Source organism: Meriones unguiculatus, chromosome 8, assembly GCF_030254825.1.
Source record: "Meriones unguiculatus strain TT.TT164.6M chromosome 8, Bangor_MerUng_6.1, whole genome shotgun sequence".
NCBI classification, from domain to species: domain Eukaryota; kingdom Metazoa; phylum Chordata; class Mammalia; order Rodentia; family Muridae; genus Meriones; species Meriones unguiculatus.
In genome coordinates this window covers 18,878,376-18,901,286 of record NC_083356.1, presented here as the reverse complement: position 1 = coordinate 18,901,286, position 22,911 = coordinate 18,878,376, and the positions used below count along the sequence as shown (strand labels likewise).

Here is a 22,911-nt window from a genome sequence, read left to right as displayed (position 1 = left end):
AATGGTTTCTTTGTTTCTGCACAGTATGGGATTTTGGTGCATGCTAAGCAAATGATGCCTAAGTAACTACCAGTCTCTAATAAAGCCTCAGGCCCTGAGTCTTTAATAGGTCCTTGGTTTCAAGTGTTATCCTAAGTTGTTGGGGAAATAAGTAGACCCTGTGTCATGCTGCGGGGAGTCGATCCTTATTTCCATGACTCTACCCTTTGGTGAGTTGGCCCTGTATCTCTGTGTGTTTTTTAAAAAAGAAATTCCGCAATAGCACATGATCCTTTCAGTTCCAGCAAATCATTAACTAGTGTGGTCCTAGACAAGCATATCACAGAAGCAGCCTGTGACTAAAATGTCAGGCGGCCCAGGACGGTACTTACAACAATGTCCTCTTCTGTGACTCGAGGGTGCAGATTATTCACAGTCATCTTGGTGCCTTCCAAGGGGCTGAGCACAGGCTGCCACAGGGACAAGAATGTGATGAGGAGTCAAAAAACAGCATGCACCCACACAACACTCACTCCAGACAACTGACTAGGAAGGCACAGCAGGACCCCATTCAGAGTGCATCTATCACACTGGACCTCTGAGACTGTAGAGGGCAGAAGACTCCTGCTACTTCCTAGGTGTGCAGGCCCTTCGCCCCAAGCCTCTGCATGGAATGCTATCTAGACTCCCAGATCCAGCCAGCTCAAATGGCATTGGCTTAAACTCCTGAGAGGCACAAGATGGCATCTCCTCATAGTTCTCAATAGATCTTGTCTGGGACCCCCATGCTATATCACTACAGAGTAAGATCTCTCTGCAAGAGTCCTTTGTCCTGCAGAAAGGGGTGGCAACATCTACTTCACAGGGTGTTGTAAAGACCCTTTGGGATACACACAGCACTGTGACACCAACCCAGGCTGACACTTAGCTGGGATGATAGCGGTCACCTTACCTCAGCAGGCGGCAGCTCTTTGGGAGGCTCCTCCTTGTTCACCAGCGTCCGAGACATGTTGGTCAGGGCTTTGGTTCGAACAGAGGAGGGGAGAACAGGAGCAGTGTAGGCATCATTCTGAACCACTTTTGTGAGAGGGAGAGCCTTGGATACAGACAACTTGGAACTGCTTAGTCCAGTCTACACAAACAGGCAGAAAGAAGTCTGAGAAGCCGGAGCAGAGACCATTGTCTGAAAGATTAACAATGAGCTAAGGCAAGACCCCCCAAGGGGTCTCTCAGTCCAAGCCCAAGGGGTGAGGGCTGCCAGTACCAGCACTGCGCACTACGGTAAGAGCAAAAAAAGGCACAAGCCATGCAATGACAAGAACCCCTGCTGGGAGGCACACAGAAGACACTTTCTACAGCATTAGTTCATGCCTGGCAAAAGGTTTCCATACAGATCTGACCAGAAACTCACTTAAGAGCCACAGGCTCACCCATACTGTTCAAACTTTCAGAAAAACCTGGAATTTACAGCCGGTCAGAAGGCCAAAGCCTGAGGTCAAGCTCATTCCTTGATAAGCTTCAACTACAATGGAATGATCATCAGCTGGCAGACTGACTATACATATGAATTCTCTCTCTTTGCTTTCTTTTTAATGATTAATTGTTATTTTCTGTGCATTGGCAATTTGTTTGCATGTGTGTCTGTCAGATCCCCTGGAATTGCAGTTACAGTTGTGGGCTGCCATATGGATGCCCGGAATTGAACCCTGATCCTCTGGAAAAATAGCCAGTGCTCCTAACCTTTGAGGCATCTCTCCAGGCCCTAAGAACTCTCTTAGAAAGGCATAGAACTCCTAGCTTTTGGTTTCTGATCTGGCAATACAGAGGCACCATGCACAGCCACAGCCTCCGAAGCTCCCAGTCTGTGAGGACAGGCTGCAGAAAGGTAGCATGCACACACCATCAGAATCAGAATCTCCCACCCCGGACCCCTGAAACTGAAGATGTGGTCTCTTGGAAACAGAAACTCCTCACATTCACATGTCTAGATGCATGAACTAAAGCAGCAGTTTTTGCTGACTGAAGGTTTGTTGCCACTGAAGAAAGGAAGAAAGGAGGGGTGCCACAGCCAGAGAAGTAGAGAGTAAGGGTCAATCCACCAGGCTTCTCCAAGTCTGGCTAAGGCATCCTCCCCATACAAGACCCCACACTTTTAAGTCACGTTCTGTCTCAAGAGTCCTAACAATGCCCTGGGAGCCATGTTGATTTAGCTCAACAACTCCACCTACTACCCAAAAGCTGGGTTATGTAGAATAGGTTCCACCCTCTATGTGCTGCTGCTTTACTCTAAGTACAAACCAATTTCACTGAGAAGGAGAAATCTGACATGAATGACTACTTTTCCAGCTGGAATTAACCATGGACTAAGCCAGCACAGGCAGGTAAATCCACACACTCTAATTACTGGAAAAGGCCTCTTTCTTTTGCAAATAAAGGAACTGGAAACATTCAACTTCACAACCACTCTAAGAACTTAGTACCCAGGAGATTGCGTCCCACTCGGGATCCCAGCCAAAGCTGACTCCTTGCAGCAGGACCCTCCTCAGGCTCCAGATACTGCTCTCTCACTTCTCTGTAAGATGTCTAACCTTACCAGATGGGGCCCAACTTTCTTGACTTCCTGGTAAAGTTATACTGCTTACAGCTTATCCAGCCTGTTTTACTGTTACAGCAGCAGAAAATGGACTAAGAACCAATTCCCATCAAGTGTCTCGAAGCTAGACCCTGGGAACTGTAGCTCTTCATTTCCCTGCTATAGGACCCTGAGCAAAGTCCTGGACATCCCAGCCTCAGCAATGATAAGACCAAGGAGCTGGCTAGTTATAGCTCTAAAAACCTCATAGCCAGGAGAACAACAGAACTAAAATATCTGGGTCCAGAGGTCTTTTCTGGTCTCCAACCCCAGACCATGCAAGTAGACAACTTAGAACTCGTAAACAGATGCAGCCCATGGCAGCTCAGCCTCCAAGTGGGTTCCCTAGTAAGGGGAACAGAGGCTGTCTCTGACATGAACTCAGTGGCTGGCTCTTTGATCACCTTCCCCTGAAAGGGGTGGGGAGCAGCCTTACCAGGCCACAGAAGAAGACAATGCAGCCAGTCCTGATGAGACCTGATAGGCTAGGGTCAAATGGAAGGGGTGGAGGACCTCCCCTATCAGTGGACTTGGGGAGGAGAATGGGAGGAAAAGAGGGAGGAAGGTCAGGACTGGGAGGGGACTAGGGTTAGCTACAGCTGGGATACAAAGTGAATAAACTGCAATAAAAAATAAATAAATAAAAACAAAACACTCATAGCCCAAAACAACAAGAGGCCTGAACCTCCACAACCTCATCCATCCACTTGATCTTACGAGCAGTCTGCAAGGGAAAGAAGAATTGCCATACCGTGTGTTGGACAAAGCTGCCGGCGGATGCAAACTTCATCTGTTTAGTAGGAACAGGTGTTGTAATTTCATCATCTTCATCTAGGTCGTATAAATTCTGAGAATAAAGAAACAGTAGCTAGCTAGGCATGGTGACACACACCTTCGATCTCAGTGCTCGGGAGGCAGAGGTAGGCGGATCTCTGTGAGTTTGAGGCCAGTCTGGTCTACAAAGCAAGTCTAGGGCAGTCAAGGCTATACAGAGAAACTCTGTCTCAAAAACAAACAAACAAACAAACAAACAAAACCAAAACCAGTAGCTGGGTTGCGCAGTGATCCCTAGCACCCCAGAATAAGCAAATCAATCAGTTAGATAAATGCTAATATGGCATGCAGCCCTTCAACATACCTCTGAAGCAGAGAAACGGCTGCTGAAGTGAGCAGGGACTAATGAAGGAGTTGGACACATAAGTACAGGGGCCTGACGAGACATGGGACTTAAGTCCTCACCAGGGGACTCCCACCCCCAGGATCAGATAAAAACTGCCAAGAAGTACTTCTACTTATAGATGCTCAGAAATTCCTTTTTGGTGGAAATATCTATGTAGCCCAGTTGGCCTGAAACTCAATCCTCCTATCCCCAGCCTCCCAAGTACTTAACGTATAGCCAGAAATACCTTTTTATAAGTAGCAAATGTATATCCAGAATCTCTACAACATTTTGTACTCAGTTAATGATACTGGCTGAGAAAGAACTTCACTGTCAAACAACAAAGTCTACATACACTACTTACACAAGCCTAGATGGCAGGGTGGCAGAGCCTACTACAGAGTTAGTGGGGTACACGCCTCTGTAGGCAGCCTGTCACTGAGCACACTGCCACTGTCAAGTGCACAACTATGTATCGTCTGGCTTGGAAAATCAGCTCAGAGTCCAGTCTGTAGTGGTAAACCTAAACCCTACAAAGAGTCTAATCCCAAAGATGTTCACAGCAGAGTATTTCCAGCAGGGAAAATGTCAAGTCAGCAGATTATCCAGTTTTTAAAGATGCTCCTACAAAGTTGAAAGGAGTTATTTAAAAAAAGAATGTTAAAAAATTGGGTGAGAACATACCTTAACCCCACGAAGGTTGTTATTGTTTGTGTTTCGGTTTTTTTGGTCTTTTGGAGACAGGGTTTCTCTGTGCAGCCCTGGCTGTCCCGGACTCCCTTTGTAGACCAGGCTGGCCTCAAACTCACATCTGCCTCTGCCTCCCCCAGTGCTGGAATTATAGGCATGCAACACGGCACCCTACCCCATAGGCATTAAACAAAAAATAGCAACAGCAAATGAAAAAACAGGAAGGAGGGCTGGGGGAGTGGTGGTTCGGTGCTCCAGTACTTGTCTAGCACCAAAAGGCCCTGAGTTCCATTCCTAGCACATCAAAACAGCAGCAACAAAAAGTGGCGGGGGTGATGGCTCGGCAGTCAGGAGCATCTGCTGCTCTCGATTCCCAGCACCCACATGAAGGGTGTACCTCTTCCAGAGACCTGACCTCCGCAGCAACAGCTATGCTTGCAGAACACATGCATACATGCAAACAAACACTGATGCACATTTTAAAAACAAAAATCTAAAAAGCAGCTACAGTAGAGTGGCAATAGTGTCTGGCTTGGTGAACAGGCACATGAGGCACATTAGACACGCATAATGTTTATAATAACAAACAATTTAATTATCCTGCCTACTCCTGCCCTTTATGCCTCTCCTCTCTCAGTCAGAAGTTTCTTCTCAGAGGCTGGGGTGTAGCTGCTTAGATGGTAAAATGCAAAAGCCCTGGGTTTCACCCACAGCACAACATACCAGCAAGATAGAGGCAGGAGTATCAGACCATACTGTCTACAGGACCTTATCTTAAAAAAAAAAAAAAAAAAAACATTTTGGAGACAAGGTCTTTGTATGTAGTTGAGGCTATCCCAGACCTTGTGACCCTCCTGACTCTGACATACCATGCCTAGATTAAGAAATTAAAAAAAAACAAACAAACAAGGTCTCATTTTGTAGCCCAGCCTGTCCTGAACTCACTAGCCCAGGCAAGCCTCAGATTCATGGGCTCTGACCCAGCCTCACAGTACTGAAATTACAGGTATGACCTTCTCTAAGTCTCCCAAGGGGCTGCTGCTGCTTTTTCTGCAATAGCATCTCACTCTGTAGGTCAGGCTAGCCTCAAACTCACTGAAATTCACCTGCCTCTGCTCCCTGGGCTCTAGGATTAAATGTGTCTGCTATCACACCTAGCACAAGTTTCTTCCTAAAACTCACAACCTTCAAAGTGAAAACCTTCTTCTAATACTCTGAAATAGGAGCTTTAGGCCAGTACTCAGTCAATCCACCCAAGCAGACTTCATCAAAACAGATGCATGCGTACAAACTCACGTGTGGGTGACACACACTCGTTCTACCTGTTTGGCCTGGTGGTTATTGACAACATTGATCCTCATTCCAGCTGGATGGGCATGAAGTGGCACCATGGCCTTTTGCTGTGAAACCTAGAAACATCCAGTGGTCACAATGCATCCGAGAGGGTTCACGTGCATTCCAAGTAGGTCAACAGAACTTGAAATGGGTTGGCATGTACAAGTATCAGTAAAGGTCAAGCAGTAATAGACCTGCAGAGCTTAACGAACTTGGCTCAGTCAACAATTGGTGCGGCTATGCCTGCTAACACAGCTAACACAGACTAAATGCAGTTTCCTTTCCTTCTAGAGTGGTGGTTATATGGGGTGGCCAGGGCACTGGACAAGCAGTTGGATCTCCTGGACTCCTCCCACTGACTGGCTGAGTGAGTAATGTCAGAAACACCATTTCACATTTCTTACAGATTCTTTTTTACAAAACTGAAGCAGTAATTCTAAAGTTTGAGTGACGAACAAGTAAGACAGAACTTCTAAGTGCCTGCCATCGCAGGTGGACAACATGCTTTGTGTTCTCCCTGTTTTTTCTCTCTGTCTGTCTCACTTTGGAAAGTCAGTTCATTCTTGTGGACTTCTCCTTTGAAAGACAATGACCTGTGGTCCACAAGACTGTTTCTAATGTGCTCTGTGGTTGTTGTTTTTTTTTTTTTTAAGCCAGAAAGTGCTGGCTTACAACACTTTGAACAATTGCATTTCTGCCATTCCCCAATTTCTCCTGCATACTTCTAGCTTTCTTTCCATGTTTCTGGAAATGCAGGACAGGAGCCACAACCTACCTGGATAGTTTTGGTGAGTTTCAGAGCAGGGGTCACAGTCCCAATGGGTGGGCTTGTGAAGGTAGCAGGGGATCTCCTCTTCAAAGTGATTTTCTCCCGGGCATCAGCTACCTGGCGGGGCTTCTGGGGTACAGTGCTCTGCTGCTTCCGTGAGTTCAGCATCTCTCTGGCATCCTGTACTTTCCCTTTGATCCGAAACCGAGCATCTTTCTGCAAAAGCTTCTCCCGGGCATCTTTCACTCCCAGCTTTAGCCGAGCATCTGAGAGGCCAATCTTCTGCCGGGCATCAAATCTCTGCTGGAATGTGGCTGTGCGAGTTGTCTGGCTAAGAAGACTATGCTGGATCCCAACTCGAGAGCGGACGCCTCCAACTCCTGGTCTGGCACCGAGCCTGCAAACACGAACGGCAACAGTAAATGGGTCTGGGGATCAACAGCAGCCCATGGAGGAGAGCTGGAGTGACTGAGCATAGAGTGCCCTGGAATTTCCAGAATTCTGCTTGCACCCAAATACACAGGAAACATAGCTTCTTTTTTGCCTCTGGCTTTTACCTCTACATCATAAGCACAATTATGGAGAATCCATCACCAGTTAAAACTGTTTGCTCCCCTGATCATGCTTTCAATCAACCCTTTATGTACCTTGGGGTATCTATTATTATGCTTGTTTTCTGAGTGGAAGGCAGACCTGGTAAAGCTGCCTCTTAAAACAAATGGTGCCTCCATGCTGGCAGACACCCCTTACCAGGACTAAGGGAGCCAGCTTGTAGCTGTCAGCACTCAAAAAACTAACAGAATGAAGATACAAAGATTTAATGGCCAGGCATGGCAACGCTTGTAATCACATCATTCGGGAGACTGCGGCAAGAGGACTCTGCTGGGTTCAAGGCTGGTCTAAGCTACACTGCAGGACATTGCTAAAAAAAAAAGAAAGAAAAAAATAAAAAACCAAAGGCTGGAGATAGAGCTCAGTGGTTAAAATTACTGCTCTAGCAGTGCACCTGGGTTCAGTTTCCAGCACAGGCATGGTGGCTTACAACTATCTGGAACTCCAATTCCAGGGGATCCAATGTCCTCTTCTGACTCTGAAGGGCACCAGGCATGCACATGGTGCACAGACATACATTACATACATTCATACAAAATATTCATACACATAAAATAAGTACATCTAAAAAAAAAAGTAGCTCTGCAGTAGCAAAAATGTACACTTTCAGAAAACCCTAAAATTAGAAATGAAGGCTGAAGAGATGAGGAAGTGGTCAAAAGTACTTATTCTTCCAGACTCATGTTTGGTTCGCAGCACCCACACCAGGTGGCTGCAGCTACAGATGATCTGATGCTTCTTTCTAGCCTCTTCAGGCACTGCCCACAAGGGAGCATGCGAACAAGGGCACATGCACACACAGAAATACAAAATACAACTAAAAAAAATTATTTTTAAAAAGGAGAAATGAGGTGGTGGCACACACCTTTAATCCCAGATGCAGGTGGATCTCTGAGTTCAAGGCCAGACTAGTCTACAGAGTGAGTTCCAGGACAGCCACAACTGTACAGAGAAACCGTGTATCAAAACAATAACAATAAAATCAAAACAGGGGCCAGGCAGTGGTGTCTTGCACCTTTAATCCCGGCACTCAGGAGGCAGAAGCAGGCGGATCCCATTGAGTTAGAGGCCAGCCTGGTCTACAGAATGACCTCTAGGGCTACACAGAGAAACCCTGTCTCAAAAAACGGAAAGAAAAGAAAGGGGAAAAAAAAAAAAAAAGAACTAAGCAGGCCCTATTCCTGAGGCCTCATGTAGTTTGAGAGCCAACACCTGGCCTTGCCGAGTAAAGTATGGGAATCTGCAGGTTTCTCTTGCCTGACCTACCTACCTACTCAACCAGGAAGCCCCTCTCCACTCCAGCTAATATAAAGAACCACTCCTAAGGACAGTCACTCCTACCTGGCTGTGCACAATTAGGCCCTAATTATATGAGACCTCAAGGTTTTCTAGATGTACAAGCTAAAACTAAAAATGGGGAGGCCCACTATGCAGCAATGAAAATAAACAGAGCAAAGCCCCAATTATTGCCTAACACCTCTCCCCAGAAAATTTCCTTACAAGTGAGCATGACTGCTATATCCCACGATTTATTTTTAACCAAGAGAGATGAATATATAAACATCAAAATGACTGACCTAGGGATTACTAGCTCGCTGAATACTCTCTCCTCACCTTATAGGTAACTTAAAACTACAACAAAAGTTAGTAGTTAAGAATTCATATACAGATCATCTTAATTTGCTACAGCATGACTTGTACAAACTCCTAACATTATAATGGTCTACTCAAGTTAACAAAATCTGACTTACAGATGTGTGTCTAATCACTTATGTCCTTAATTTTTAGTCTCCCCATGGGCTATATCTATGGTTTAAAGTTTATTTTGAAACTAAAAGAGTTTCAATTCAAAATTGTAATCTCAAGACAAACTTAACAGAGATAATCCCCATCTTTTTGTTGGTTTGGTTTGGTTTTTTTTGAGATAGGGTTTCTTTATGTAGCTCTGGCTGTCCTGGAATTTGCTCTGTAGAACATGCTGGCCTCAAACTCAGGGATCCGTTATGATTAAAGACAAGGGCCAGCAGCATGCCTCACTTAAAATCCTAATCTTAGAAGTTACTTATTGTAAACTCTTAAAAAAAATATTTATTTATTATTTATACAGCATTCTGCCTGCAGGTATGTATGCCTGTGCACAGAAAAGGGCACCAGATCTCACTGTAGATGACTATGATACCATGTATGTAGTTGCTGGGAATTGAACTCAAGGACCCCTGGAAGAACAGCCAGTGTTCAGTAACCTTTGAGCCACCTCTCCAGCCCCTTATTGTAAACTTTTAAAGAAAATTAAGAGATACAAGTTAAAGGTCAGTCATCTAATAAATTATCAAATTCTTTAACGTGCAAAGAACTGTTTGTACTCATGCTAAGTACAAACATAATTCACTTACAGAGACAAGCTTGGAGGAAGAGACCAATTTATATTTCCCATTATATAGTCTATATGTGTTGTCAAAGTCAAGCCTGAATCAAAACAAGTTTAAACTGCTAGCTCATTTAATGTAAAATAATATTAAAAATCAGGTTTACTAAAAAATTGGTTATGGATCCAGAAAACCCCACTCATGGTCCCAGCACCATGATGAGCAAGTGGTGCAGAGATGGAGCGAAAGAGCAGCAGAAGGATGTGTGCACAGTGAAGAGAGGGGAACTGGAGACTCAAGGGTAGTCAGGAATAGCCTGATTTGAGTAGCCTGAGCTGCCACCTGAGGCCATGGTGAGGGCCATGGCTCTGCCGCAGCAGAGTTGTGTGTCGATGTCTGTGGCCCATGCTACCACCAAAGGCCATGTGGATGCCCCTGGTCTGGGCTGCCACCTAGAACCCCGCTGCTCTCTGAGGGCTTTAAAGAGCTGGCCCGGCCCTCACCTGGGCATGGTGGGAGAGCCAGACTACAGGCATGGGAGCTGGAGAGCTGGCCCTGCCCCTGGCCTAAGCAGCACAGTAAATTTGTCCCCAGTGACAAAGGAACAGTGAGCCCCGGGGGCGTGAGAGCGGGACAATGTTGGAGAGCTGGCAGGCTGAGCAACTCAGTTACCACCCAGGCCCAGATCCAGGGCTTGGAGTTAGCACACTCCAACATCTGCCCCATCTATGAACTGCTGGAGCACATGAATGGGCTGGTCCTGCAAAACCAAAGCTGTAGGTTCTCCATGACACAGGGCAACAACAGGATAGCTGAGGAGTCCTGGTGAGGATCCAGTATTGATAGAGTAGAAAAACCAGAGGCCTTGTGTTAGGATTTTGGAACAAAACCTGCTTCTGGGTTGCCTAGCAACTTATGATGTCATCACGTGTTGCCAGGTGGCCACACCTGAAGGCGTGGTTACCTTGCCCCTTAAAGGGACAACCCTACACGTGGTCTCTTGTTTCTTTCTCTCTTGGCCTCTCTTTCTTGGTCCTTCCTCTCTATCAAGACGTCCCTCTCTTCCCCCTTCTCTCCCTTTCCCTTTCTTTCTTTCCCCCATCAGGTCCTGCTCTCCCTTTTCTTTCTCTCCATATCCACCTAATAAACCTCTTATATATATAAGATCTGTCGTATGCCAATCATCTTTATTTAATTAGTTTGTCCCATAACCTTACATCTTGACCAGATCAGTGACTCACTGCAATGAACTTTTGCAAGTAAAGCTGTTTGGGCAAAAGGCTATACTGTGTGACATACCACAGCTTTCCATGGTAAAATATTTAAAATTTTTTATCCTCCCACCCCCAGGCAGGGTTTCTCTACATAGCCCCGGCCGCCCTAGAATTCACTCTGTACACCAAATCGTCCTCAAATTCATGAGATCCACATGCCTCTGCCTCCTGAGTGCTCAGATTAACAATGTGTGCCACCTCTGCCCAGCTTTTAATTTTTTTGTTTTTATTTTGAAGGGGGAGGTTTCAAGGATGGAGAGCCGATATGAAGGGATGGGAAAATGAGATTGGGGTACATGATGTAAAATTCACCAAAAAAAAAAAATCAATCAAAAGATTAAAAAATGGCTATGAAAATTAAATGAGTAAAAGGGGCTAGATTTACAGTACACTTGCATGGCAGGATGTCCTGAGGCCCAGGTAGTTTCCCTGGATGGAACACAACACCAGAATAAGTTGCATGCTAGCCTCACTGCAGAATAAGGATGCGTGGGGAAAAAAGATCTGCCAGTCTGCTGCTCCTGTCTCTGGCTATGAAGGCCTGACCAGCTCTGACTGTTAGGTCAAACCAGAAAAATTTACAACTTCTTATCTGCAGTGAAGGTGAACTGCTCCTCCAGTCTCACATGACAGGGGAATGCATTCTTTGCCAAGAGGATCTGAGTTTACATCCACATCCTAAATGCTTCAAATAGCAGGGAGGCAAACAGCAATCGCTCTGAATTGCTCTGTCCTTAACTGACAGATGGGGATGCTGGGAACAGGGAAACCTGTACCGAAGCTTCCTCAGAACTGCTATAGGACCTGTATGACCCTTCAATTGGCCTTGGCCTTTACCCAGGCATTCAGCTCTTCCTCCTAACAAACGCTAACTCCAGGGTCCACATTCACTATTCAATTAAAGGATGAAAGGAGGCTGTCAGATACTGTCATCACACTTACAGTTTTGGGTATTTATTCCTATATCCAAGTGGTGTCTTTGAAAACTTTGCTAGACAATTCTATAAAAACAGCAACAGAGTTCTATTTCCAATTAGTTGCTGGATTTAAGCATTTATAAAGCTTCCAGGTGCTTGTTCCTTACACAGGAGTCTGATGTAATAAATTGCTAATTAGAGTTAACTTACCATTCTTCAAAACTGGGGTCCATGGTCTAGCCAGTCGTGTAGTTGTATTTAACCTTACTAAACAGTATTTATGCCAACTTTGTCTCTAAAGCTCCCCACAAGGCTGTACAGTTATTACTTCCTGACCTTTTCTGGATCTTCCCCATTTATTCAGTTTTACTGTGGATGAACCCTCCCCTGAGGCACTCTAACTGCTGCCCTTGTCCCTTTTGTCGGCTCAAAGAGAAATCTGCACCCTAAGCCCCTAAAAGCAGTTTGAGTGACCTCTGAAGGGAGATTGTCATACAATTCATCCCTCTTTTTGCCTACTTAGAACTGGACAGATGGGCTCAAGCCTTTCTATATCAATTAACCTCTATCTTACCAGCTCTCAAAAACTTAAGAGAAATTTCAGTTCAGCTTAAGATCCAACTGGACTCTTTGGCTGCTGCTGGAGTCTATGACTAGATCTGACTCCAGCTAAGGATGAGATTTGTGCCCTTCTCCAAAAAATGATGCTGCTTCCACACTAAAAGTCCTAACTGCTTTGAGATGGGGCCCAAAGACAGAGTTACCAGACAAAACTTCAACCACAAGCCTTTTCAGATGTATGGGCTTTTAGTTCCCTCCACTCTGGCTCCTCCCTGATCACTTCTTTCATCCTTATTATCTTCACATTCATGTTTTTATCCTGTCTTTTAACTTCCCTTGAACCCCATACAAAAAGTTCAGGTAAGCCCTCCCTTGTCAAAGACTCTCACCCTACAAGTGATAGGGCTCCAACAGATACAACAAAGCCAACTGACCAATCAGATGAAGGAAGATCATCTGACCTTGGTACAACAAAGCATAGTCACCCTACAAAATCAAACAGCTTGGCTGCAGTGGTCTTCCAAAACCAAGGAGGACTAATGACGCCAAAAGAGAGGCATCTGCGCCTTCCTAAGGGAAGAATGTTTTCATGCAAACCAATCTGGCCTAATAGAGAAAATGCTAAACAACTTTAGAAAGAATCCAACACAGAATTGGGAGTGCTGGCCTACGCCTTCAATCCCAGCACTTGGGAGGCAGAGGCGGTCGGATCAGTTCCAGGCCAGCCTGGTCTACAAAGCTACCGGGGGCTGTGGCTCGCCCTCAGCAGGCTCAATCATGACTGTACTAACTTTACTCTTTTGGTCCCTGCTCTCTCAGCTGTCTCCGCAAGTTCCTCCAACAAACACTACAAACTCTCGCCACCCAGAGGGTCACTGAATCCCTCATGGGGGGAAACTACCGGCCTCTATCACACCTGGAAGGGACTTCAGCACACTCCTTCCACTGTTGAGACTGCCACCTCCTCACCCACAAATGAAGGAAGCCTCCCTGGAACTACTACAACCTCTCCCCCGTGTTTTTACTCTTCTGGAGTTGGGATCTGTTGGGTGAGTCTCGGGTCATGAGGAAGTGAGTCGGGCTGTGTGGGACACTGGACCCTAGCCATAAAGGACTGTTTAGCCCCTGCCTGACCAGTCTGCTCCACCTGCAGAAACCACCCTGCTCCCAGCCAAACCACCACAAACAGCTGTCACTTCCTGATGGCTAGAGACATATGTGAGCATATACATAAACTTGTTCCCAGACTCTTCAAATATGTTCAACTTTCATCCCTCAGGAAGGCTGTTTCCCCTCACTGCTCCAATAAAGCCACAGCAGTCAGTTGAGATTGGTTTGTTTGCTTCTCTACCTCACTGTCTCAAACAGACTAACAAAGGGAATCTTGTGACATTCTAGATCCCCTACCATCAAATGTTATGTTACTGTGCAGGCAATTCAACTGGCCTGCCCTCAGGGGCCTTTAGGGTCCTGACAGCTTCCTATGTCATCACCTGGGCCAGGTGCTCCAGATGTAAGCCCTGTGCCACTCCCACTGCTCCTTTCTCTGCCTCAATTTCTCTTTCCCTGTTCTCTCTGACCTTCTCTCTCGGGGAGGGGGACACGATTCCTCCTCTTTTTCTTCCTCTCTCTGTCCCTACCCCTGTTGTTATTACAATGGCGCACTGGCCAGGAGTTGAGCCCGGGTTACCGGAGAATTCTATTTCATCAACCATTTAAACAAAACAGTACTGTCAAGAAAGGGGGGTAGGGACTGGAGAAAGGCTCAGACAAGAACACTAGAGTTTGGTTCCCAGCCCCCACATTTGGTGCCTTCTTTTGGCCCTTCAAAGGCACCAGGCATGCATGTACATGCAGGCAAATAATCAAAAAACAAAGTAAAACCTTTTCTTTTTTTTTCTTAAGACAGGGTCTCATTGTGTAACTCTGGCTGTCCTGGAACTCACTTTGTAGCCCAGGCTGGCCTCAAACAGAGATCAACCTGCCCCTGCCTCCTAGTGCTGGGACTAAAGGTGTGGGACACTACACTGGCTAGGTAATTCTTTAAAACAATACAAACCACCAAACCCTACACCACAAGCTTATAAACAGGGCTACAGCAATACAGGGAGATTACCCTAATCCTCGGCACTACTGGTGAAGAACAGATCTGAATGTCCGTCCCTCTATTTAAAAGACCAACAAAAAGCCATTATCAACACCTTCACAGTATAGATGACTACTGTCCCCAGGTGGAGCAATGTCTCGGGGCTCTAGTCTTACTCAGGGACAGAGCACACTCTGTTGCTGATCAGAGTGAGCAGCACCCAGAGAACACCTGATTAAAGTGCTCAGCTGGTTACAGTAAGTCACCAAGACAATCTGGACTGACATTTTATGTCTCACTTGGTGACGGGGATATACTCAGAATAGAGGACAGTAATGAAAACAGCTCAGCGCTGCCATGTCACATAACCCTAGGGGCCACCTCCATTCACTCCACTTGTCATCTGTACACCTAGGGTGCATCTGTGGAGGGGAAGATCTGGCACTTAGGGATGGAGGCGCTGTTCCTGCTGGGAGTAGCTCCTTTGCAATTTGATGCATTCATTCCCCAGTTACAGGCATTCTTTCCACTCCCTTCACAGCTTTGGGGGCCTCTGTGTTCCAGCTTTTCATAATCACATCTCCTCTTCCTGCATGAAAAGACAGCTATTCATCCCAGCAGGCAGCAGCACTGGTTACAAGGCAGGCATTAGTCATCAGGAATTCTTCAAATAAACACTCCAGCTAGGGCCAGGCCTCCAAAACAGGGTCAATTATGTTGCCAGCCCCAGAACTGCTGAAGGCTCTCCAACAAAGCCCTCCCCTACGGGTGGTCTCCAGTCTCACCCCATCTCTGAGCCCGCAGTCTCACATGCCACTGTAGGGACTACTGAGTTTCCTAAATACATATGCAGTTTTCTTTGGGAAGGTGAAGGGAGGGTGGCTTTGAGCAAGACTTAGCTGCCCCACCTTGAATAAGATCAGTAGCGCAACTCTGCAATGGCTTTCAAGCGCTCCCGAGTACTCCTTGAGCTCTTGAAAAAGGCACTGCAGGCCAATGAGAGGGCACATACCCACTGGACCCTTTTCATTCCTATTCTCCAACTAGAACCTGGCATACACTGAGGTGCATTCCTGGTTCTGTGGAAGACAAGAGCCAAGGCCAGTCTGATACAAGAGGATCATGAAGGTAGCCTGAGTTCTATTTAAATACACAATGAGGAGTGTGTTAGCCTATGTGATGTGTGTTAGCCTATCATTTAAAAAAAAAAAAACCAAAAAAACAAAAACAGAACAAGCCCAAGGTGGTGGCACATGCCTGTAATCCCAGCACTAGGGAGGCAGGGGCAGGCGGATTACAAAGTGAATCCAGAACAGCCAAGGCTTGTCACCCTAAGAAACCCTGTCTTGAAACACCCTCTTCCAAAAAAAAAGAAAGAAAGAAAGGAAAACAAAACATTGACTGATTAATTTGTGTATGTGTATGGTCAGGCATGAACACAGAAGAAATGCAGAGGTCAGAGGACAACTTTCAGTAGTCTGTTCTCTCCCTTTACCAAAAAGGTCTTGGGATGGAACTCATGTTGCAGGCTTGGTGGCAGGCTCTAACCTACAGATCGATCTTGTTAGCCCTGAGGTCATGGCTGAGGCCCTTCTTGTTGTTGTTTGAAGACTTATTTTTCATTTTATGTGTATGTCTGTGTACCATGTGCATGCAGTGCCCAGAAGGCCAAAAGAGGGTGTTCATTCCCTGGGGACTACAGCTACAGAGATTTGCACACTTCCATGTGGGTGCTGGGAATCAAACCGAGGACCACTGGAGAGCAGAGCAGCCAGTGTGCTCTTAACCACTGACCCAGCCCTGAGGTCATTATTATACAGAGAAAACACAGTTTAACCCAAATTAGTAGCAAAGACAAGATGCCAGGACACATTCCTTTACTGAGGAATCTTCAGACATTCCAGTTGAAAACCTTTCTTTCCCCCTTGCTTTTTGTGTTTGGAGCTGCATTTCCTTCAGCTCATCTCAACAAGGATTAACAGTGAGGACCAGGTCTAGCCAGTAGGTCTGAACCTAATTTCCCTTTCCTCCCACTGCAGTTCCAAATACTCCTCAAATGGGACTTGGAGCTCTTAGCTGATCAACTCTAACAGACTCTAACTGGACCAGCAGTGATCCCAAGAACTAGACCAAAGTAAAGAGAGAGACTCTCCCGTCTAAGGCAGAAGTCAGCAGGAGGCACAGCCTACACTAAGCTGATGCCCAGCGCTGAATCAGCAAAGGGTCTTCCCATCTAGAATCACTAGAGACAGCAGTGTGGGTGGGACAGCAGGGTCTCACCAAGAGACAACCAAGTGTCCCTGAAAGCACTTTTCCCATTCTACAAATAGGCATTCACCAGAGCATCTTTCTGTGATTCGTGGGGGCGGGTAACACTGACCTTTCTGCTCTGGAAGACTCTTGCTCCACAAATGCAGTTGGTACCAGGCTCTCCAGCCTGGCTAAACCACACAGGCTTTTGCTCCCAGATTGTTACCCCCAGGTCCTGATACATGTGGTGTGCCTTGGGGTGTGCAGAGTCTTGTGACGCAGTAAGGAGGGCTTAACAGGCAGGAGAGCTTAAGAAGGCTGTTTTCTGGCAAAAACCATGAATTTTACCATACCCACTAGAAGATTAGCCGCGCCAGGAGACACACACTTTTTGTAAGTTACTAAACACAAGGCTCTTCCCAGGATAGCTGCGAAATACTAAAACCAAAGTTGCCAGAACAGTGACCCTTCTAGAAAGCACTAAACAATGCATTTACCATGGGAAATTACATGTCCTTACTAAAATCCTTCAGACTCTTCACAGAACTTGACATGGAGTGTTTGCTGACTGTGCAAGTGAAGTGGAATTTCAGCAAGTTTTAAGTCTTCCACTCTTCCAGAATACTCCTGTCCCAATCCAATCTTCACATAAAAGAAAAATTCTCACATTGAAAAATCAGATCATGGGGCTGGAGAGATGGCTCAGTGATTAAGAGCACTGCTCTTCCAAAGGTCATGAGTTCAATTCCCAGCAACCACATGGTGGCTCACAACCATCTATAATGTGAACTGATTCCCTCTTCTGGCAAGTGTAAATGCAGATAGACTACTCATACACATTAAATAAATAAATAAGGAAAAGAAAAATAGATCCTTTTTCTTTTTCTCTTTTTTGTTTTTTTCGAGACAGGGTTTCTCTATGTAGTCTTGGCTGGCCTACACTTGCTTTATAAACCACACTGGCCTCAAACTCACAGAGACCAGTCTGCCTCTGCCTCCCGGAGTCCTGGGGTTAAAGGCGTGCTAATTCAGATCATTTTTCTTTAAGCCTTCCACAGTGACAGCAAAAAAGCCACCCCCTAGTGAACACCTGCGCTGGTGAATAGTGTTTCACACATGTGGAAAGAGGAGGGGCAGCTAGGCAGCTGGAAAGGGCAGCACCAAGCTTTGGCAGAACCCCCTTTCCCCATGCGCTCTCCTGCTTCCCTTCCTCTAAGGAAAGCTCCATGACACCTCCCAGCACGTTCTCTGATACTCAGCACAAGGTACACTCCTTGTTTTCTGAGACAGGGTCTATGCGGATCAGACTGGGCAAGTCTCCAGCGCTAGGTCACAGGCATGCTCCACAACCCTCAGCTCTAACACTTTTTTTTAAAAAAGCGATGGTTCGGGTCTAGAATGTTCTCCAGAGAACTCATTGTTGAAGGGTTGGTTTCCAGATGGTGGGTCTATTTTGGGTTGGAGAGGGGGTGACTGGGTTATTTCTGTAGCTCTGGCCGTCTTGGAAGTGAATAGACTAGGTTGGCCTTGAACTCAGAGAGAGCAGCCTGCCTCTGCCTCTGAGTCCTGGGATTAAAGGTGTGCTGTTAAGAAGGGCCTGAATCAAGGACAAACCCGGCTGTACTAATGAGTTCATAGCTAAATGGGCTATTAGGGGGTGGAGCCTAAAAGTAGGAAATAGTCACCACCTTCAAAGGGTGTATTCCCTTCTTTCTTCCACTCACCTCTTCAGTTTCCTGGCTGCTCTTAGGTAAACAACTTCTGCTACCATAAACTTCAGCTTGAAGTCCAGAGCGGCAAACATGAAACCAGGAGCCCTTTAGTTGACTATCTCAAGTATTGTCCTAACAGTGTCACAGATAACAAACACGGCCTCTCACATACAATCAGTCTTCTGAACAGCCTGCTATGAACACCACAAGCACACTGTCCAGCAGGGTAGTGGCCTGGTCAAGGGGAACATGGCAGGCTCACAACCTGTTCTCCCTAAAGATGCACACATCTTCCTCTCCCTGAAGCTATCCCCACTGCTTGATGTAAGATTCTGCACATCTCCAAGACAAACAAAATAGGGTTTTTTTTTTTTGTAAAAAAAAAAAAAAAAAAAAAGATTTATTATGTATACAGTGTTTTGCCTGCACGTGTGCCTGCATGCCAGAAGAGGGCACCAGATCTCACTACAGATGATTGTGAGACATCATGTATTGCTGGAATTGAACTCAGGACCTCTGGAAGAGCAGCTCTGAGCCATCTCTCCAGCCCCCAACTAGGTTTTGTCGACTGAACGGCATAAGGAGCTGAGGGAGATCTGAGAGAGCCTTATTTACAAACAGTTGAGAAAACAATTGAGTAGTGTTAATAAAATGAACTGGTGATGCCATCTTGTCCCACAGGTTGGGTCTGCCCAGGCCAGCAGTTCTCAGCCTGTAGGTAGGACTCCTTCTGGGTTGAATGACCCTTTTATAGGGCGTCACCAAAGAACATCGGAAAACACAGATATCTGCATTACGATTCATTAACAGTAGCAAACTTGTAGTTATGAAGTGGTGACAAAAATAATTTTATGGCCTACACGGCTGTCAGCCTTCTATTCTCAACAGCCACATCCACCTTGGCATTGCTTTGGAGACTGTCTGTGACGCTGACATGGTACAGACGTATTAACCTATATAACTGATGTCTGTACAAGCTTAAACACGAAACTATGAGGAAGTGTAAATTAAAAAAAAAAAAAAAGACATGCCACGGAGTGTCTGAAAAACACCACTGAGCTTTGTAACAAAACCTGTTACAAAGGTCACCCCAATTCCTCACTAATGTGTCTTTTTTAAAACGATGTACCCCCTAGCTTGGTCCCCAGGAGGCCTTTCAGAGGCAGAAGCCTGCTCTTGGCCTGGCCAGTAATAAAACGACTCAAAACTTTCAAATGGCTTAATCACTGTGTCAATAACTATCTCTCAAGGATCATTTCATGACCCAGGAGGCAGGTGACAACAGGAGCTGGTAAACTGGATGGAGAAGGCTGAGATTAGAGGGGAGTACAAAAGCATGGCGACGAAAAGTGTTTACTAGACCCAGCTAGTGAAGGAAGGATTAGCATCTGCTGGGCAGATCGATGTCTGGGAAAACAGCAGGGAATTCACAAGCACGTATAGGTGTGGTGACCTGAGTTACCACTCCCTCAAGCTACAAACTGAAGTCATAAAAGCTAGAAACGGCTACCAATGTTTAAGAGTCCATTGAGTCTGGATGTCTCTCACTTGAGACTCCAGGACATCCATCAGTGAACGCTGATGCATCCTCTGGCACTATTTTTCTGAGTTGCCCAAGGCCAGCTCGACCAGCACTGGCACTCTGTGGTCTTGGAAAAGTCACCCTACCTTCTCCCAGGCTCCAGCTTCCCGTTTGTGAAAAGGATGTAAGATCAAACAACACCGGGATGCCTGGAGCACCAGCTACTCAAGAGGCGGAGGCAGGAGGATGGATTGAGTTCAGGAGTTCGAAAGCAGCCTGGGCAACCCGGAGGCAGCCAGCTTCTCAAACAGAAACAAGAAGACAAGCGGGAAAAAAAAAAATACTGACATTACGGTGAAAGGAACAAGGCACCAGGCACATGAAAGCTCTTAGCCTCTCAGCGGGTCGGGGTTAAGCACCGAGGCATCCGGAAACCAGCAGCATCGGGCGTGTACAGCCCCGGGCTGGGGTCTCGTCCGCTCAACTTCCGAACTCCAAGGGCCCAAGACCGAGTAGAGGCGGCGCCACCGGGGTCCCCCGAACCCAGGCCCCCGGGAGGAAAGCCTGCCAGCGGCCGGGCCTCCCGGGCTCAGCAGCCAGTGGGTTGGCGAGCGGCTGGGCCCGCGAAGCCCGGCCAATAAGGAACGCGGCGGACGCAGGGGGCGGGCACAAGCGGCTTCGGGCGTCGCGCTCGGGGCTGCTCCCCCCTCCGCGCCCGAACCCCAAGAAGCAGCGATTTCCCCCCGACCCCCACGAGCCCCGACTAGAGGAAAAGGCCGCTCACCGTCCCTTGGTCGTCGTTCCGCGCTTCCGGATGAGCTCGTCCAGCGAGATGTCGGCCATCTTGCGCCGCCGAGCTAGCGGAGAGCTGAGGAGACGCCGTCAGCAGCGAGCCCGCCCCCTGGCCGGAGCGACGAACAGCTTCCGACACCCGGACAACCAGGTCTCGCGACAGCTCAAGCGAGGCTCGGAACGGAAGGGGTGGGGCGGCTACCCGAGAGCCTTTGCGGTGCCTGCTGCTAATCTGCATAAGGCGGCACGGAGGGTCGCGGGTTCTTTTTTTTCCGCCGGCTTTTGCGAGTGAGGAGTTAAAGTGATGTAAATCGGAAAGCGCTAGAAAAAGCCTCAAGGAAACGAGCCTGTGGTTCGGCCGGGCGATCGGAAACTCACCGTACTTGAAATACGACTGGACTTCCTTACCCCCGAGGACCGGGCGGTGCCTCCTCATGCCTTAAACTTATGAGTAAGGAAAATAACGATTCGGGGTGACGCCCGAGTCCTCACTGCTTATGTGAGACGAATTTTTGAGCGGGTAAAGGTCGCCCCCTAAGGCGACCCGCCTACTTTGCGGGATGCCTGGGTGAGGTGGCCTGCCCGACCCCCCTAATGCTGCAAAAGGAAAGTGTGAAGCTGGTTACCTGACAGGCCTTGGGGGGACTTTGTGAGCTACTGTGCGGGTACCGGCGTTTGAACCCGGGTCCTTGGCTCACTACTAGCCTGTGCGAAGGGGAACGTGAGCTCCAGCAGAAGCTTTCTGAGACGTTTATTCGCTTAGCATCCCATCTACAGCCCCCTCCAAGTTGTAGTGTTTTTAAGACAGAAGCTCACGAACGTATATATCCTAGCAGGCCTGGAACTCCTGTCCCTCTCGTTTCTAAGCGCTTACTTCAGACCTGACCGTGCCCTGCCTCAACTGCCCGTGTTGTAAGGTTGTGCTCAGTTTCTGATGAGGGTACTGTAGTGTTGACGAGAGAGCGGAAGGATCCCTAACTAGTCACCTCTCTGTCTCCTGACAAACGGGGCAGATACAGGTGGTTGGGAGGGATTCGTTAGTGTTCGCACTGCGGGATAGTTTCTCACTGATGCAAGAGGACTTCTTCAAGCTGGCCTGACGTGAGAGGTGTTTGATAATTATGGAACACACAGATCTGGGAATATAGCTCAGACACAGAGCACCACGAAATTACAAAAGCCTCTGGGGGGAAAAAAATCGGAGGCAGAATCTGGACAGATTGCTCAGTGGTTAAGAGCACTTGTGGATATTACAAAGGACCTGGGTTTGGTTCCCGGCATCCACAAGGAGGCTCACGTCTGTAGCTCCTGTTCCAGGGGATGGATCTGATGACCTCTTCTACCATCTGAGGGCATGCATATATATATATATATATATATATATACACACATACATGCAGGCAAAACACTCATATACATAAAATATACATAAAATATTTTTCAAAAATAAAAACATGGTGCTTTTGGGTTAGATGGTCATGTTTCCTTGAAAACTTACATTTTATGAAGGGAAGGTCATTAATAAGAGACAAGAAGCAGTTTGGCTCAGGAATTCCAGACTGCACGTTTGAAATGCTCTATGACTAAAGCCTTGGAAAAGTTGGAACTCTGATGAACCTCGATTGCCTTCCTCTCACCACCAGACTGAATAGCAATGACTGGATAGCAGGTGCATTGCCCGTCGGCCATTAATTTTTTTTTTTTTTTTTAAGCATCAGGGTTCAACGGAGAATTAGGCAGGAGTCAGGAGAGCCCGAGGGTTCAGGAATCCATCTGATCCTGGAGAAGCATCCTGGTTCCGGGAGCAGAGCTAGGATCCAGTCTAGGCTTGTCCTCCTTCCTTTCATTAGAGACCACCATAATCCAACACACACACACAACACCTACCTCTAGGTGTGCAAGGGGAGCAAGCTCCCAGGCAAAGGGATAGCTCAGTGCTGGGGTGAGTTGAGCAGAGAACAGGAGCAGGCCTGAGGGGTCTTGTTACTAAGCCCAGGCCTGACTCCTCGTGACAGCAAAGTTGTTCAAATAATCTGTTTTCTTCCAGAACTCGAGACTATAAAGAAATAACTTGATCCCAGTGTTGGGACCAGGGCGAGGCTTCCTGTGGAGGCAGCCCTACCGTACACGCCCATGATGGCGGGATGGGGTTCTGTGATCCGGCAGTGCACGTTTGTGTGGTAAACACTGCCTAGTCAGCTCCCCCACCTGCTTTCCTTGTTGCTTTCAGAAGCGGCTTGTTCCAGCCATGTGGC

At 47.0% G+C, this 22,911-nt stretch overlaps 1 protein-coding gene and 1 non-coding gene across 4 annotated transcripts in view; one reads left to right on the top strand and one right to left on the bottom strand.

Annotated features, from left to right (window-relative positions):
* Poldip3 (DNA polymerase delta interacting protein 3) overlaps positions 1-20,807 on the bottom strand; it is a 28,900-nt gene extending 8,093 nt beyond the window's left edge. Inside the window, exons 1-6 of one of the 3 annotated variants that reach the window (XM_021643158.2) lie at positions 20,649-20,807; positions 6,571-6,961; positions 5,783-5,869; positions 3,363-3,458; positions 932-1,111; positions 372-449 (exon numbers count right to left, since the gene is read on the bottom strand). In XM_021643158.2, coding sequence (XP_021498833.1) covers positions 372-449; positions 932-1,111; positions 3,363-3,458; positions 5,783-5,869; positions 6,571-6,961; positions 20,649-20,707 — 891 coding nt within the window. In that variant the 5' untranslated portion in view covers positions 20,708-20,807. Of the gene's footprint in view, positions 1-371; positions 450-931; positions 1,112-3,362; positions 3,459-5,782; positions 5,870-6,570; positions 6,962-20,212; positions 20,436-20,648 lie in introns of those variants that run through there. The other 2 variants (XM_021643159.2, XM_021643160.2) reach the window with 2 other exon arrangements.
* A 283-nt stretch (positions 20,808-21,090) lies between these two features.
* On the top strand, positions 21,091-21,241 carry LOC132656138 (U12 minor spliceosomal RNA). The gene has a single exon (XR_009594075.1). It is a non-coding gene; the product is annotated as a U12 minor spliceosomal RNA (small nuclear RNA).
* Positions 21,242-22,911: the final 1,670 nt, after the last annotated feature.